General features: G+C 36.2%; 1 protein-coding gene across 50 annotated transcripts in view; it reads left to right on the top strand.

Annotated features, from left to right (window-relative positions):
* The window catches only part of ZMYND11 (zinc finger MYND-type containing 11), a 127,551-nt gene that overhangs the window by 107,348 nt on the left and 6,189 nt on the right, over positions 1-14,014 (top strand). For 26 of the 50 annotated variants that reach the window (XM_035252752.3, XM_078329421.1, XM_078329430.1 and 23 more), the window contains 8 exons: positions 2,807-2,884; positions 3,546-3,638; positions 5,106-5,193; positions 5,726-5,781; positions 6,857-6,934; positions 7,899-8,017; positions 12,553-12,760; positions 13,178-13,246. In XM_035252752.3, coding sequence (XP_035108643.3) covers positions 2,807-2,884; positions 3,546-3,638; positions 5,106-5,193; positions 5,726-5,781; positions 6,857-6,934; positions 7,899-8,017; positions 12,553-12,760; positions 13,178-13,246 — 789 coding nt within the window. The remainder of the gene's footprint in view (positions 1-2,806; positions 2,885-3,545; positions 3,639-5,105; positions 5,194-5,725; positions 5,782-6,856; positions 6,935-7,898; positions 8,018-12,552; positions 12,761-13,177; positions 13,247-14,014) is intronic. The other 24 variants (XM_078329435.1, XM_078329438.1, XM_078329414.1 and 21 more) reach the window with 1 other exon arrangement.

Here is a 14,014-nt window from a genome sequence, read left to right as displayed (position 1 = left end):
GGTAAGCAGGGTCAGGCCTCGTCTCCTACTGTTGCTACTCATGGGGACCACAGAGCCTAGAGCTAAAATCCAGAGGGGAAGGGATTCCTGCCCTGTTGAATTGACAGAAGGCTGTGCATGATATTTAGTGACTATTAAAATTATATTTCAGTGCTATATAACAGTGTTGGTTGTATATTTCCTTTGAATAATATGTTTCCTATTAAAGGAACCATAACCCCACTGTGATAGTATTACAAGACTTCTAACCTGGTGTAGATTGCTATTATGTCTTAATTTATATAAGTTCATACTTTAATGATGACATTGATGTTTGAAATCAGTTTTAGTAGTGTATCCAGTGTTTGAATTGGCATGAGAGAAGGCCATGTAGCTAGAAGCATGTGTTTTTATTTTCCTTTCCTTTAAAAAGAATGTAGATTTTATAAGTGCCAAGAAGAATGTAGCCATCTCCAACCTTCTTACCTTTTCTCTTCCTTTATCTGACAGTTCATCAAACTGCTTATTTAGTATAGAAAGCAATGCATTAAAGGATGTCTATACTGGTAAGACTATTTGTTCAAAAGCATTAATAACGGACTGCTTCAGATCCAGGAAGAGAGTGCCTTCTGCCGTCCTGTGTGAGATGCAGAATGCAAAAACAGCATCATTTTTTACTGCAGTCTAGTGTATAAAAGGTGCCCGTTAATATTTTGCACACGTGCGCGCGTGTGTGTGTGTGTGTGTGTGTGTGAGAATCACTGGGGATCTTGTTAAAATGAGAGTGGTTTTAAGTGTTCTCACTACAAAAACCAATCTCCTCTGTTTCACCATTGCACATATTTCAAAACATCACATTGCACACCATAAGTATATAGAATTTCATTTTGCCAATTAAAATTAAAAAAAAATTTTTAAGGTTGCTAACCAATGCTGCTGAGTAAACAGACTTAATAACTAGAGTTCAGTGTTTGTTTAAAGTTTTGTCTCTAAGCAATGCAGATGGCCAAATACAGTGCTAATAAATTACTTGAGTTAGTTCTTCAGATTCCCCTTCATGTGGCTCTGTTACTCATTTTAAATTCAGTTATGTTCTTCTGTTAGTTTTCAAAAAGAATTCTCAAGTTATATCAGTTTCTTCCCCCCCCCAACTCCCACAAAAAGATTATAAACCTTGGGTTCTGGAAATTTCATTGCACTTTATATTCCATATTTATGCCATGGGTACTCAGTCACTTGAGGAATAAGCAAATGAACAAGCAGATACACATCACAGGCCCTGCCTCTAGAAATCATAACCCAGATTCTTGGGGTGAAGCCCAGCTGCATTTTATAAAAGTTCAGTCCAGGCAGAGCTTGGTGGCTCACACCTGTAATCCCAGCACTTGGGGAGGCTGAGGTGGGCGGATCACAGGGTCAGGAGTTCAAGACCAGCCTGGCCAACATGGTGAAACTCCGTCTCTACTAAAGATACAAAAAATTAGCCAGGCATGGTGGCGGGTTCCTATAATCCCAGCTACTTGGGAAGGTAAGGCAGGAGAATAACTTGAACCTGGGAGGCAGAGAGCTGCTAGTGAGCTGAGATCGTGCCATTGCACTCCAGCCTGGGCGACAGGGTGAGACTCTGTCAAAAAAAAAAAAATTCATTCTATATCTCTGATGCAAGTCCAGAGTTGAGATGAACTACTCTATAGTTGGCATAAACGTAGCAGCTGTGGACACAGGCCACAAAGCCGCATAAGAGAGCACTGACTGCACTGCCAGAGAACCTAGGTGAGAAGCGGAGTCAGGAAGGTGCAGCGCAGACATCAGGTACATGAAATTAAGTTTAGTTTCTCACTAATAAAATGTGTTTCCACTTGTTAGTTAGATATTTTATGTGTATGTAAACATTGTATGTATGTATAATCAATTCACTTAAGCCCTAGCTGAAAGTTCTGTCATGTGAGAAATATTTGTCTTTTACTGTATTTAGCATACTAAAGTGACTTCCTATGTTTAAAGTTCTTTTGGGAAGAATTATACCATTGGGCAGAGAATCATTTAGTTACCTGGAAAAGTTCAAGCATCTACTAAAACAGTGCCCACACGCACTCATTTCCTCTGCAGTATGAGCTGATTATATTTGAGTGCTTGCCATTTTGCCTTTGCTTCCTTCAGGCTATTGTCCTATTGGGACTTTGACTAAGTTAAATAGGCACACTTGTCCTTGTTTCCTAGCTGTTTAGATGTAAGAGGGGTAGAATCTTATATTTTTTTCTTCATGTGAAGTTAGACTTTTTGAGCATTGAAGTTAAGAACCTAATTGGCTTGAGAAATTGGAATTATTACTGAATAGATCCATGATACTAAGAAATGGAGATGTTAGTGTGTGCAGCTGCACTGTACATAGTAAGTGAAACAGATTTTTAAAATCACCTTTTAAAGAATAATGTTACATTGAAACACACCATTTATTATTGCTATATGTTCCCCCAAAGGACTTTAGCCATTGATACTGTTTGCAAAATAAGTGATTCTCTATTATGTCTATTACATTTGTTTATCTAAAAATTATTTTAGGTTTTAAAATACCAAGAAAAAAATCTATAATTGTCTAAGGATATTATATCAAGCACAATATAATATTTTTAAATTCTCACCTTGTTACATTAGATGCTGTTTTTGATATGCAAATATCAAATATTTTTCTTTGTCAAATATGCTGGAAAAAGTGCATCTTTTAATAAACTCTTTGCCTACTATCTCAGTGTTTCATTTGTTTTTTACATGCATATAGACATATGAATGATCAGATTTTGTACCCTTTATTTTTTTTTTTCAATAGAGCATTAAGAAGAAGAATACAAACAAACAGGAGATGGGCACATACCTGAGATTCATTGTCTCCCGCATGAAGGAGAGGGTGAGTCCTGCTCAGGGAAGCTTTCAGAATATCCCAAAACATATTTCAGTGTGGCTCATTCTTTCAAAGTTGAATGATCGAGAAGTAACAAATATGTATATAGCAATATGAAGTGTGGAGAGTATCCCCATCATATTTCTTTACTGCAGTAAACGGTTCTGTAACAGGCAGTTAGATTTTTTTTGTCTGTTCTTGACATAGACATTTTGACATAAGCTTCATGAGATCAGAAAAATTTACATTTTTGAGTTTCTTTCATCAGAATGAAGATTTTCATTGATGATGATGACTCTTTAAAATGAAAGGGAACTTTTCAAAATATTTTATCACAACCTTAAGGAATGTCATATTAAACTATATAGTAATATATGTACATTTTTTCTGTAAAGTTTTGAAGTACTTCCTCAGAGATTTTGCTTTAAAGGTAGAAAATATTGGCCGGGCACCATGGCTCACGCCTGTAATCCCAGCACATTGGGAGGCCAAGGCAGGAGGATCACTTGAGCCCAGGAGTTCAAGACAAGTGTGGGCAAGATGGCGAGACTCTGTCTCTAGAAAAATAAAAAAATAAAAAGACAGACAGTATTTTGAGCTTTGGGAATTGATGTCTTACCTGCCTTCCTTTAACCACATTTAAATTGATGTACTAACACCCTCTTAGGCTATAGATCTTAATAAAAAGGGGAAGGACAATAAACACCCGATGTACAGGAGGCTGGTGCACTCAGCTGTGGACGTTCCGACCATTCAAGAGGTAAAACCAGTTTCTTTTATTTCCACTTCAAGTAAATCTTTTTAACTAACAAGCTAAAGAATAATTTAGCAGTTAAGTAGATTTTGGTTCCTCCTCTTTCCTTCAAAATGCACCATTTTCCACTTATTTCTTAAAACAAAAGACAGGCATACCTAACAAATGAAGCATTATTACTTTGTAAATTTCATGTGCTTACTCTAATGCAAATTAGGTGTCATCTTTAAAAGGCCTGGTTTTAAAGATCAGCAACATAGAGCTTCTTGATCCTTGTTAATTTAAGAAAGTGCCTTACAGCCTAGGCAATTTAATATTACAGGTGTAAAGAATGTTTCCCAGGTTTAGCAGTGGTACCTGAGAGTTCCTCTCAGAAAAAAAGTAAGAGCATAGAGTTAATCTGTAGTCTGGGGAAACAATAAAATGAACAAAACAAAGAATATGCTTAGAAAAGTTATTCTTAAAGGGCTTAATTTTACCAATTGTAGTTGAGGATTATTAGTTTGTTCGTGTTTAGTAACAAATTGCAACAAAATCAAAAACAGAACTGACAGATACCTTTCCAGTCAGGGTTGCTGAATTACTAATTTTGTACCTCATATGTCATGTTGGAAATTTAAAATCTTAAGGTTGGTCATAATAGCCTATAGGGAGACCACAGGAATAATTTTAAATCATCTTACAAGTTTCCTTAGTACTTGAGAAAGACTATGGCTGTATTTTTTCAATATAAGGGTAAATGAAGGTTTTTCCCTTAAAAGTAACTGGCAAATCCTGGAACAAAACCAAGTAATTTTAATTTTACCTCCCACCTCCAGATTTTGTAGCCCCACCCACTGCCTCTTCTCCTAAACTGTAAGACCTCTTCAGTATATGTAAGAACCCAGGTACCCCTTCTGCCCCACTGCCTTTACTCATGCAGGTTCCTTCCTGTTGAAATCCTCTAAGATTTGGCACAGAGATGAACACCTGAGATGTTACTTTAAAATGATGTATAAACCAATTCTTGGCCCCAATTCAGAATGATAAATCTTTCTTAGTAGTTTATGGTAAACTGTCACAGAGGCTAACAGTTCTGTTTACAACACAGGAAGATTGAGATTGAAAAAGAATGACAGGTGTGTGCTTAGGGTCTCATCACCCACACTGGCCCAAGCATTCATGCTTTACAAAGCTTAGCAGCAGCTTTCTACACTATTGTCAGATGAGATGTTCAAGCCATTAAAGTTCACTCTGAAAAATTAATATATGTGTTTCTGGGGGATATCCAACCTGCCATGCTTCATTCACTGTATTATTCAAACTGCAGGTGGAGTTGTTGGCTTCTTTCACACACATTCTCTGTCAATAGTGTGAGATGGCAGCAGTCAACCTGATGTCATCCTAGAAAAGTCTGCTTGTCCTGTGAACTTAGTCCAGGCAAGTATTTTCTACTGGTAACTCTTTTTGTCATTCTGTTTTTGCCCCCTGCAGAAAGTGAATGAAGGGAAATACCGAAGTTATGAAGAGTTCAAAGCTGATGCTCAACTGCTTCTCCACAATACAGTGATTTTCTATGGAGGTTGAATATTTTTGTGTTTTCTTTCTGTATGCCTTTTAAAACATACCATTTCCATTCCATGTTAAGCAATATCTTTTATAAAACATTATAGTCAAAGAATTAATACTTTAATAAGCAGTAATGTTAGAGTATAAGCTTACGAATATCTTGTGATGTCAATTATAGAATGGACTGGCCAAAGACAAAAATCACAGTATACTCGATGAAAATGTAATTTTTCTTTACAGTTTTATATGTATTTGTTTTAGCTGAGAAGTTTTTTTTTCATAAGCACTGTGATTAATTCTGATTGTTTCCCCATCAGTATCACATTATCCAAAGATAAGGTCACTCTCTACCTAGGGAATTAGTGGTTGTATTGGATGGAAAACAAAAACTGCCTGTGTACTTTTATTTTGCTGTCGTTATTTTAAACAGACATTTTGGTTTGAAATGGTAGATGTCTACTTTTGCAAACTGAAAGAAAAATACTAATTTTGAGTCTTATATTTGCAGACCATTGCTTATTGCTAATATCTGTCTTTAATTACAGCAGACAGTGAGCAAGCTGACATTGCGAGGATGCTATATAAAGACACGTGTCATGAGGTACCCAATAATTGCACTCTTTCCCTAATTGAAATTAATTTATTTCAGGATTCCACTTTTACCTACATTTTAATTGTGCCATTTCCTTTAAATGTCTTTTATTTTCATGTTTGTCCATACATGGAAGATAATGCAAATATAAAAAAAAAAAATTCTGGCAAAACTGAAGAGAAATCTTGGGAGTCAGATTTAGTTACTATTAACTTCCACAAGGAAACTCTCAGTCACCTTCAGAACTGTTGCGTTAGCTAGATGCTGCATGTGAATGTGTCTGCTTGGGCAGACGTGCAGTAAACATTACCCTCCTCTAAGGAAGGATCCAAATTTGCATCCCTCTTAAACTGCATAGGCAAAAACAAACCCAACCGAACAACAAAGCACACATTCATACAATAAGCGAAGGACATTTAAGAAAGTATATTTTTTAGAGGTCTTACTTAAAACACTCACCTATAACCATATTATCTTTGCAGAAGTTCCTCAGTTTATACAAAAAGTTTTGTTTGTGAATTCATTTCAAATTTGAATTTTGTTTTTTATTTGTTCAATAAGTATTTACTGAGTGCCTCTTATGTGCCAGGCAGTATGTGAGGAGGAATAACAGGTGATCACAGTGCAGGCCTCCTCTCATAGAGCCACATTCTGAAGGAGGAGACTGGGAAAAAGAAAAAAAAAAAAACAGATAAAATATGTCTGTTTACAAGTAGTAAAAGAATGCTGTGAAAGAAACAAGGTAATAAAATAGAGAATGAGGCAAAGTAAGGACTGCTGTGATTGGTAGTAGACATTGTTACCTTCCTGAAGAATATTCACTCTGAAGTGCTAACTTGTGAAGTTGGGGCAGGGCCTGGTCAGACTAGGCTTCTATTCCACGTGTAGGCTGAGACCAGGGAGATGGTTCTAAGAGGACACTGGCAGGTTCTTCCAGTACCATTTATTGAAAACTTTAAGCTTAAAAGATTAAGGATTCAACACCACTTATGTACATGAATGTTAATTTACATGGATACATTTTATTTACTTTAATGTGTATGTATATTTTATGTAGGCTAAAATAGTTTCTCTTCTTTTTCAGCTGGATGAACTACAGCTTTGCAAGAATTGCTTTTATTTGTCAAATGCTCGTCCTGACAATTGGTTCTGTTATCCTTGTGTATGTGAAATTTTGTGATTTTTGTTTTTTATCTCTTAAGCATATAAAGTTTATTTCCAGTTTGGTTAAAGATTTTAATACTCCCTAAATTTTTTAAATATCATAATATAGATGGTTTTAATGAGTATAAACAACTGAAAGGAAAAAATAACAGGGCTTGTTATCCATTTCTGATTTTAAAATGAGATATTGAATAAAAATAGATATTGGGTCCTTTTCCTTTTTGAGATGGGGTCTCACTCTTGTTGCCCAGGCTTGAGTACAGTGGTATGATCTTGGTTCACTGTAGCCTTGACCTTGCCCAGGCTCAAGTGATTGTCCCATCTCAGCTTCCAGAGTAGCTGTGACCACAGGCACATGCCACCACACCCAGCATCTGGGTCCCTTAATATCGTGAATTTTTGTTTTTCCTTTCATTCTTTCATGAGAGACCTAAGGCTTTGCATTTGTCTGTAGTTGTATAATTTCCCCAAAATGATACGGCTTCAAGCCGGGCGGTGAAGACAAAGGGCCTCTGAGCATTCTTGGCCAGCAGCCTTGGCTGCCTGAGAGAGCCAGTTCTGCGAGACAGTGCTGTGCAGAACTAAAATTTCCCCATTTCTAACAAATTCCCAGGGGGTGCTGATGCTGCTGGCCCCTCTGGCTGCACTTGGCAAAGCAGGTGCTCTGTTTGCCACTGTCATGCATGTGGATGGCCTTGGTTTCAGGGGCTGCCATGCTCCAGTCCCAACCTCTTCTGAGGAATAAGGCTCATGTTGGCACCCTGATGCAAATATAAATTTTTTGGTGTTTTTCTTAACGGTAAAATCAGTCAATCCTAGAAAAAAAAATTTCATATGTGTTTAGGAGTTACAAAAGAAATACTTTTGAAATATAGATTATACTTGACTAGTTTAATATTAATGGTACACTTGCATTTAATACTTTAAAAGTAATATAACAAGGTAAAACGTTTAATTTCCAGATACCTAATCATGAGCTGGTTTGGGCTAAAATGAAAGGTTTTGGGTTTTGGCCAGCCAAAGTCATGCAGAAAGAGGACAATCAAGTTGACGTTCGCTTCTTTGGCCACCACCACCAGAGGTAATTCATGACCCTACGTTCAGTGGTCACAGCTGTGTTTATGAAGTCCTTAAGAAAGTCTGATGATTTCTCCATCAGAGATGGATGAAGTTTATTTTAAATTGGCAAAAAATAAAAAAAAGGACATTATGCTGCCAGCAATACATTCTAAGATAAATTGTTTCCAAATATTGTTTACTAAACAGGACATTTGTAATAACTGACACTGTTGAACTTCAGAAGCACATTAGTGCTCAGACTGAATTTGTAGTACAGTGGGCAGAAGGGTCTCAGAATGTGGCCATTCCATACGTCACAGGGCTCGGTTAAAGACATAGACTAAAGTAATCTTGTGATCTCAGAATGTGTGTAAGTATCTAAAGTGTGCATAAAAATTAGTTGACCCATGAATGGTGTGGATGTTAGGGTCTAAAGCCACAATATGAATAAAGAATTCACATACAATTTATTTGGTTCATTTAACACAGCTATTGAGATAAGGGGAAAAAGTGACAGAAGTCAGCTACATGATCTAATAGTCCTACTTTGCAGGGATTTAAATGAATAGTCCATGGAGTGTCACCTGTCTTGCCAGGAGGTTATTAGTGCAGAGAGAAGCTACACAATGAGGGACCTTATTCCTCCCTGTGGTAAATTTTTACTTAGTCTTCATTGAATTTAAATAGAAGTGTAGTTATGAGAAACCTATAAATGCTATAAATTTCCCAAAAGGTAGTTCTGTTCTTTCATAGGTAAACACACACTTACCTGACACTGTCATGTTGAGAAACGTTAGTTAAATAATGATCCAGTAAAATAACTCAATATAAAATGAATGTTTTAGTTACCTTATTTTTAAATGGTAATTTTTTAACTGTGTATACTTAATACATCATATTCCTTTGGTTTCAACTTCTTATCAGAACAGGCAGGGAGGGAATATATTCTTACTAGGTAGGTTAGGGTAAAGCTTTACGTGAGATTTGTGCCCTTGCTTCACAATATTCTACCTTAATCTTGACACATTAGTCAGTTTCTCTGAGCCTTAGCAAAATATGGGCCTCATAAGAGTTTTTGTAAGGTTTAAAGAAATGTTTATATAGAGAGACTTAAGCATAGTACGTGGCACATAGTGAATACTCAATAAAGGTCTGCTTTTATAATACAACAAATATGCAAGGAACAAGGGGGCAAGTTTGCCTCAATGTTTTTTAACTTAGAAAAACAAGAATTCAGTTATGTTTTTACAGCTATACTGCTAGGTAAGAATAATCTGATAATTAGAACTTTTTACCTGTATATTTTTCTTTTCCATCAACTTGCAAGTATATGCTTTATAGTGACTTCAACCATGAGTGATACTTATTAATAATGAGTTAACTTGTTTTATGTCATTCAGTATACTAAGCAGAAAATATTTTTAAAGAATATTTGGGCTACTCTACAGCAGTCCTTAGAGTAATCTATCACCTAAAGGAGAGAATTAAAACATCAGATTATATTTCCAAAGGTATTATTTTCCCTCGAGCGAGCTTCTTAGGTCCTGCAAAATTTCACCTAAATAATTCTAGACAGATAGGACTCAAAGGACTTTATTTCAGAAAACAAGAGGTTGAAAAAAATCACTATGTAATCTTTTTCTTGGATATAATGTGAACAATAAGATATTTGAAGTGAATAATCGGTTAGGATATACTTTATAATCTACCATATTAGAATGTTGGATTTATTTTTAAAAATGGATAAAATTATAATCATCAATTTTTAATTATTTAAGCATCATATGCACCAAAAGATTCTGGTTAATGAGGAGCCACTGGTTGCAAGTTTTGGCTAATAATTATTCTTTTGCTAGTTCGTCATAGCATTACATGTAAGTGGGAGGGGAAAAAAAAACTTAATGGTTTTGTACCAGTCCCTTCTATACATGCAAATAGAACATGCTGCTTCTTCCTAAACAAATAAATCTCCAGGAAAAGAATTGATGTGTTAACATGTGAGAGCTGCTTTAGTGAGGTTTCTGTAAGATTTGCAAGATTTTGCTTGTCAAAGAGAAGTAGCTGAATCTTTTTGCTGCAAGTTACTGGTGGATGACATGGCCCAGGCCAGGAAACCAAGTACAGGCAAAAAAAAAGAGGTAGAGCACTTTGGGTTCATTGACATCAGATCACCATTTTAGTCTGCATATGTAGTCAAAGCATTGACAGATGTAGAGATAGAGTCAAATTAGACTATTCCTCTTTTTATTTAGACTTACCTTAAATTGTGGGTTTTTTTTTTTTTTAAGATCAGAGAGCAAACCCTGTGATAATTTTTTTTTAACTGAAATCTGATATTCTATAGTACTGGAGTTGATTAAAAGAGAATAGAAGTACATTATGAACTGTGTTGAGGCTTTTTAAAGAACAAACGTGAATCCATTTTATTTAAGATAAATAATTTAAGTATGGAAAATACTCCTATAGATGACGAGTTCATTCCAGGTTTCAAGAGCAAACTACTTTAAAAAGTGAGCAAACCATTTTTATTGAATTTCTACTACATAATAGCAACTTACTTAATAAATAGCTGTTGACTGGAAGACTAAATATATTAATTCAAAATATAATGGCAAGAAACTCTCCACAAGCATAATTTCATTTGTACTCTGCATTGGAGTTTAATTTCTCAAAGTTTAGTTTACTTTGATATGGTTTTTAACAAAATACTTAAGGCCAGATGAGACAGTTGATATAATGTTAACAGTAGGGCTGGGCGCGGTGGCTCAAGCCTGTAATCCCAGCACTTTGGGAGGCCGAGGCGGGTGAATCACGAGGTCAACAGATCGAGACCATCCTGGTCAACATGGTGAAACCCCGTCTATACTAAAAATACAAAAAATTAGCTGGGCATGGTGGCGCGTGCCTGTAATCCCAGCTACTCAGGAGGCTGAGGCAGGAGAATTGCCTGAACCCAGGAGGTGGAAGTTGTGGTGAGCCGAGATTGCGCCATTGCACTCCAGCCTGGGTAACAAGAGCGAAACTCCGTCTCAAAAAAAAAAAATAAAATAAATAACAGTAACAATTTTAGCTATTGTTAGCATCTAATGATATAGATTACTGTATATTTAAAATGTACTTCTAGATTATAAAGCTTGACTTTTACAAACAAGTAGAAATTTTTATTTATGCCTGAGGCACATGTGGCAATGATCCTGTAAGTGATTCCTTCAAAATGGTCATAGGCCCAGTATTTCTGGAGCTCTATAATTTATAGGCCAGGGATGAAAACTATAATATCATATACATTTATAGCAGGAAAAAAATCTTTAACAGAAAACTAAAAAGCATAAATATGTGTGTGTTTATAGTACCGTATCGCAACTGGTACTCTGCTGTAGAAAGTGTCTGTGACTCATGCATCCATGTTGTTGCCTATCTCATTTGTAATGTTCCCTCTGCCTGGAATCTTTCTACTCATATTGTCTGCTGTTTAAATCTTACTTAATCTTTCAAGACCAAGGCCAAATAAAATGTTGTGACCACTCACAACCAAATGAAAACTTCCTCTTCTCCATAGCACCCTAGAGTACCTTTACTACCTGCTGCATTGCATTATAATTATTCCTTAGTTCTTTCTGACAAAATTATAAGTCCCTCAAAGGCAGAGGCAGCATATGAAGTGCCATCCTGATAATCAGAAGATTAAGACCTTGCTGGATTCCAACCACTAATTAATCATTTACCTTAACCCCTGTGGGCAACATTCTTGCAGCTGTCAAATGAGGCAATGAAACTCAAGATCACACCACTTCTCCATTCTTTGTAGTGCCTTCCACTGGTACACAGTAAACATCTGTTGAATACAACATTTGGGACGGATATTAATTTAAATCCAGAAAGAGACCAATGCCCAGGAAAATGTTCTTGAATTTTTAGCATTCTTTCCTATAGAACCAAATATAGTTTTACATATGTATTACACATAAGTCAGAGGCACTTCTGATCACAGCTAAGTACATTATTGCTAAATAATAAATGGCTCTGTCAGTCTGGTTTCTCTAATTAGTAGAGGCGTGATAGAAATATGACTTACTTGATAATATTTTTAGTTCTCATTTTATATGAATATATGTATGTATCTTGTGAAAATTTCTGGGCATTTTCATGTGATTCTTCAGTGCTAACTGCAAATAGCTAGATGGGTTCTGTTAGTTTACAGTATTCAGAACAACAAATAACTTTAAAAGGACTTATGAAGAATGCAGATATGAACTATGACAAGCTAAGCCAATTACATTGTGAACAATGACGAGGCATTTGTGAGTCACTCCAATTCGGAGAACTTTTCTTTGTTGACTGTGAAAACAAATCTCATTTATTTTCTGCTTGGTAACAGTTTGCTTATTTAGGCCATGACTAAGCCTAAGTAACTGTGGTTTTGCAATTAAAAGTAATGGCGGGAATTGCAATGACTTTTGCACCAAGCTAATAGGTGCTGCCACCACAGGTCACACTTTTACCATCTTTCCTGCCATTTGGGATGTTTCTCAGTATATCTTTACATGCTTTTCCTAGGGCCTGGATTCCTTCTGAAAACATTCAAGATATCACAGTCAACGTTCATCGGCTGCACGTGAAGCGCAGTATGGGTTGGAAAAAGGCCTGTGATGAGCTGGAGCTGCATCAGCGTTTCCTACGAGAAGGGAGATTCTGGAAATCTAAGAATGAGGACCGAGGTGAGGAAGAGGCAGAATCCAGTATCTCCTCCACCAGTAATGAGCAGGTGAGTGTGTCTCAGGAAGGAAGTGCATATTAGTTACTACTTTTAAATGTGGAAATCTTAGCGTACACTCCTCACTGTAATGAACAGATTGACATTTTCCTTCCCTTTTTTACATTTGTAAAGTGCTCTGCACAAGTAAACCAAAACCAATTCAAATGAATACATAGATTTAACCATGACCTTGACCCTGCCGATGAGAAGAGAGTTAAGGACAACTGCTCATCTCTGAAGGTGTGCTAGCTCTTTCAAGCCTGCAGTTACCAGAATAGTAATTAAGACAGTGGTAACTGAGTGGATGGAAGGATGCAAAAGGTAGAGATTTATTCAGTTCTTACCTGTGGGTTCACTATGAGTGTTTACAGTAGAGAAGTATTTCCTAGGGTCCGGAATAATATATTACTTTTATAATGCCCACAGCTAAAGGTCACTCAAGAACCAAGAGCAAAGAAAGGACGACGTAATCAAAGTGTGGAGCCCAAAAAGGAAGTAAGTTGCCCACCTCACAGTATCCAGGTGGCAAATGAAACATGAAATATTTTCAAAGTACATTCAAGACAATCACTCTTGGTGGATACTTGTGAAATTCAGTTGCTGTCAATCAAATAATAGCCATCAAGTTGAAACAAGTCTTGTGACTTCCCTGGAATAGCATACATACTCCAAGTCTCCATCTTAATTAAGCAACCACTGACTAAAGCTTGGCTAAGTGGGAAGGGCACATTGCTGCTGATACATTTCCTGGGAACTCTGATCCTTTTATTTCATTATTTAAAAACAGCACATTTATCCAGTATGTCAATTATACCAACATTTAACAACTTGAAGGAGACTGTGGTTGAGCTCAGCCGTGTAAGCCCTGCATGTTTTAAAACTGTAAATCTGGGCACATTTCAAACACATATTCAGTGAGAAGTGGTTCAGGGTTTTAGGAAATTTTTTAATGAATCTAGTCCAATGAAGTGATTGTAAGTTGACAATAATTTTTATATTCTATAAATTTTTGTGTTTAGTCTATTTTAAAAACAAAACTTATAGTATCAGTATGTAATAAAATTATAATCATTGTAGCTGTTAATTGCATGTTCTTTTCATTCACTGATTAGTTTGGGGGAGAGTGGTTTATTTTTAATTAGGGCAAAATATACAGAAAATCTACCATCCTAACCATGTTTTTTTTAATAGCAGTTTAGTATATGGCTATTTACGTATATTACTGTATTTTTATCCTAATAGAGTAGTAGTTCTTGAACTAGT

This window comes from Callithrix jacchus, chromosome 7 (genome assembly GCF_049354715.1).
Source record: "Callithrix jacchus isolate 240 chromosome 7, calJac240_pri, whole genome shotgun sequence".
NCBI classification, from domain to species: domain Eukaryota; kingdom Metazoa; phylum Chordata; class Mammalia; order Primates; family Cebidae; genus Callithrix; species Callithrix jacchus.
This window is presented reverse-complemented; position numbering and strand designations above follow the sequence as displayed.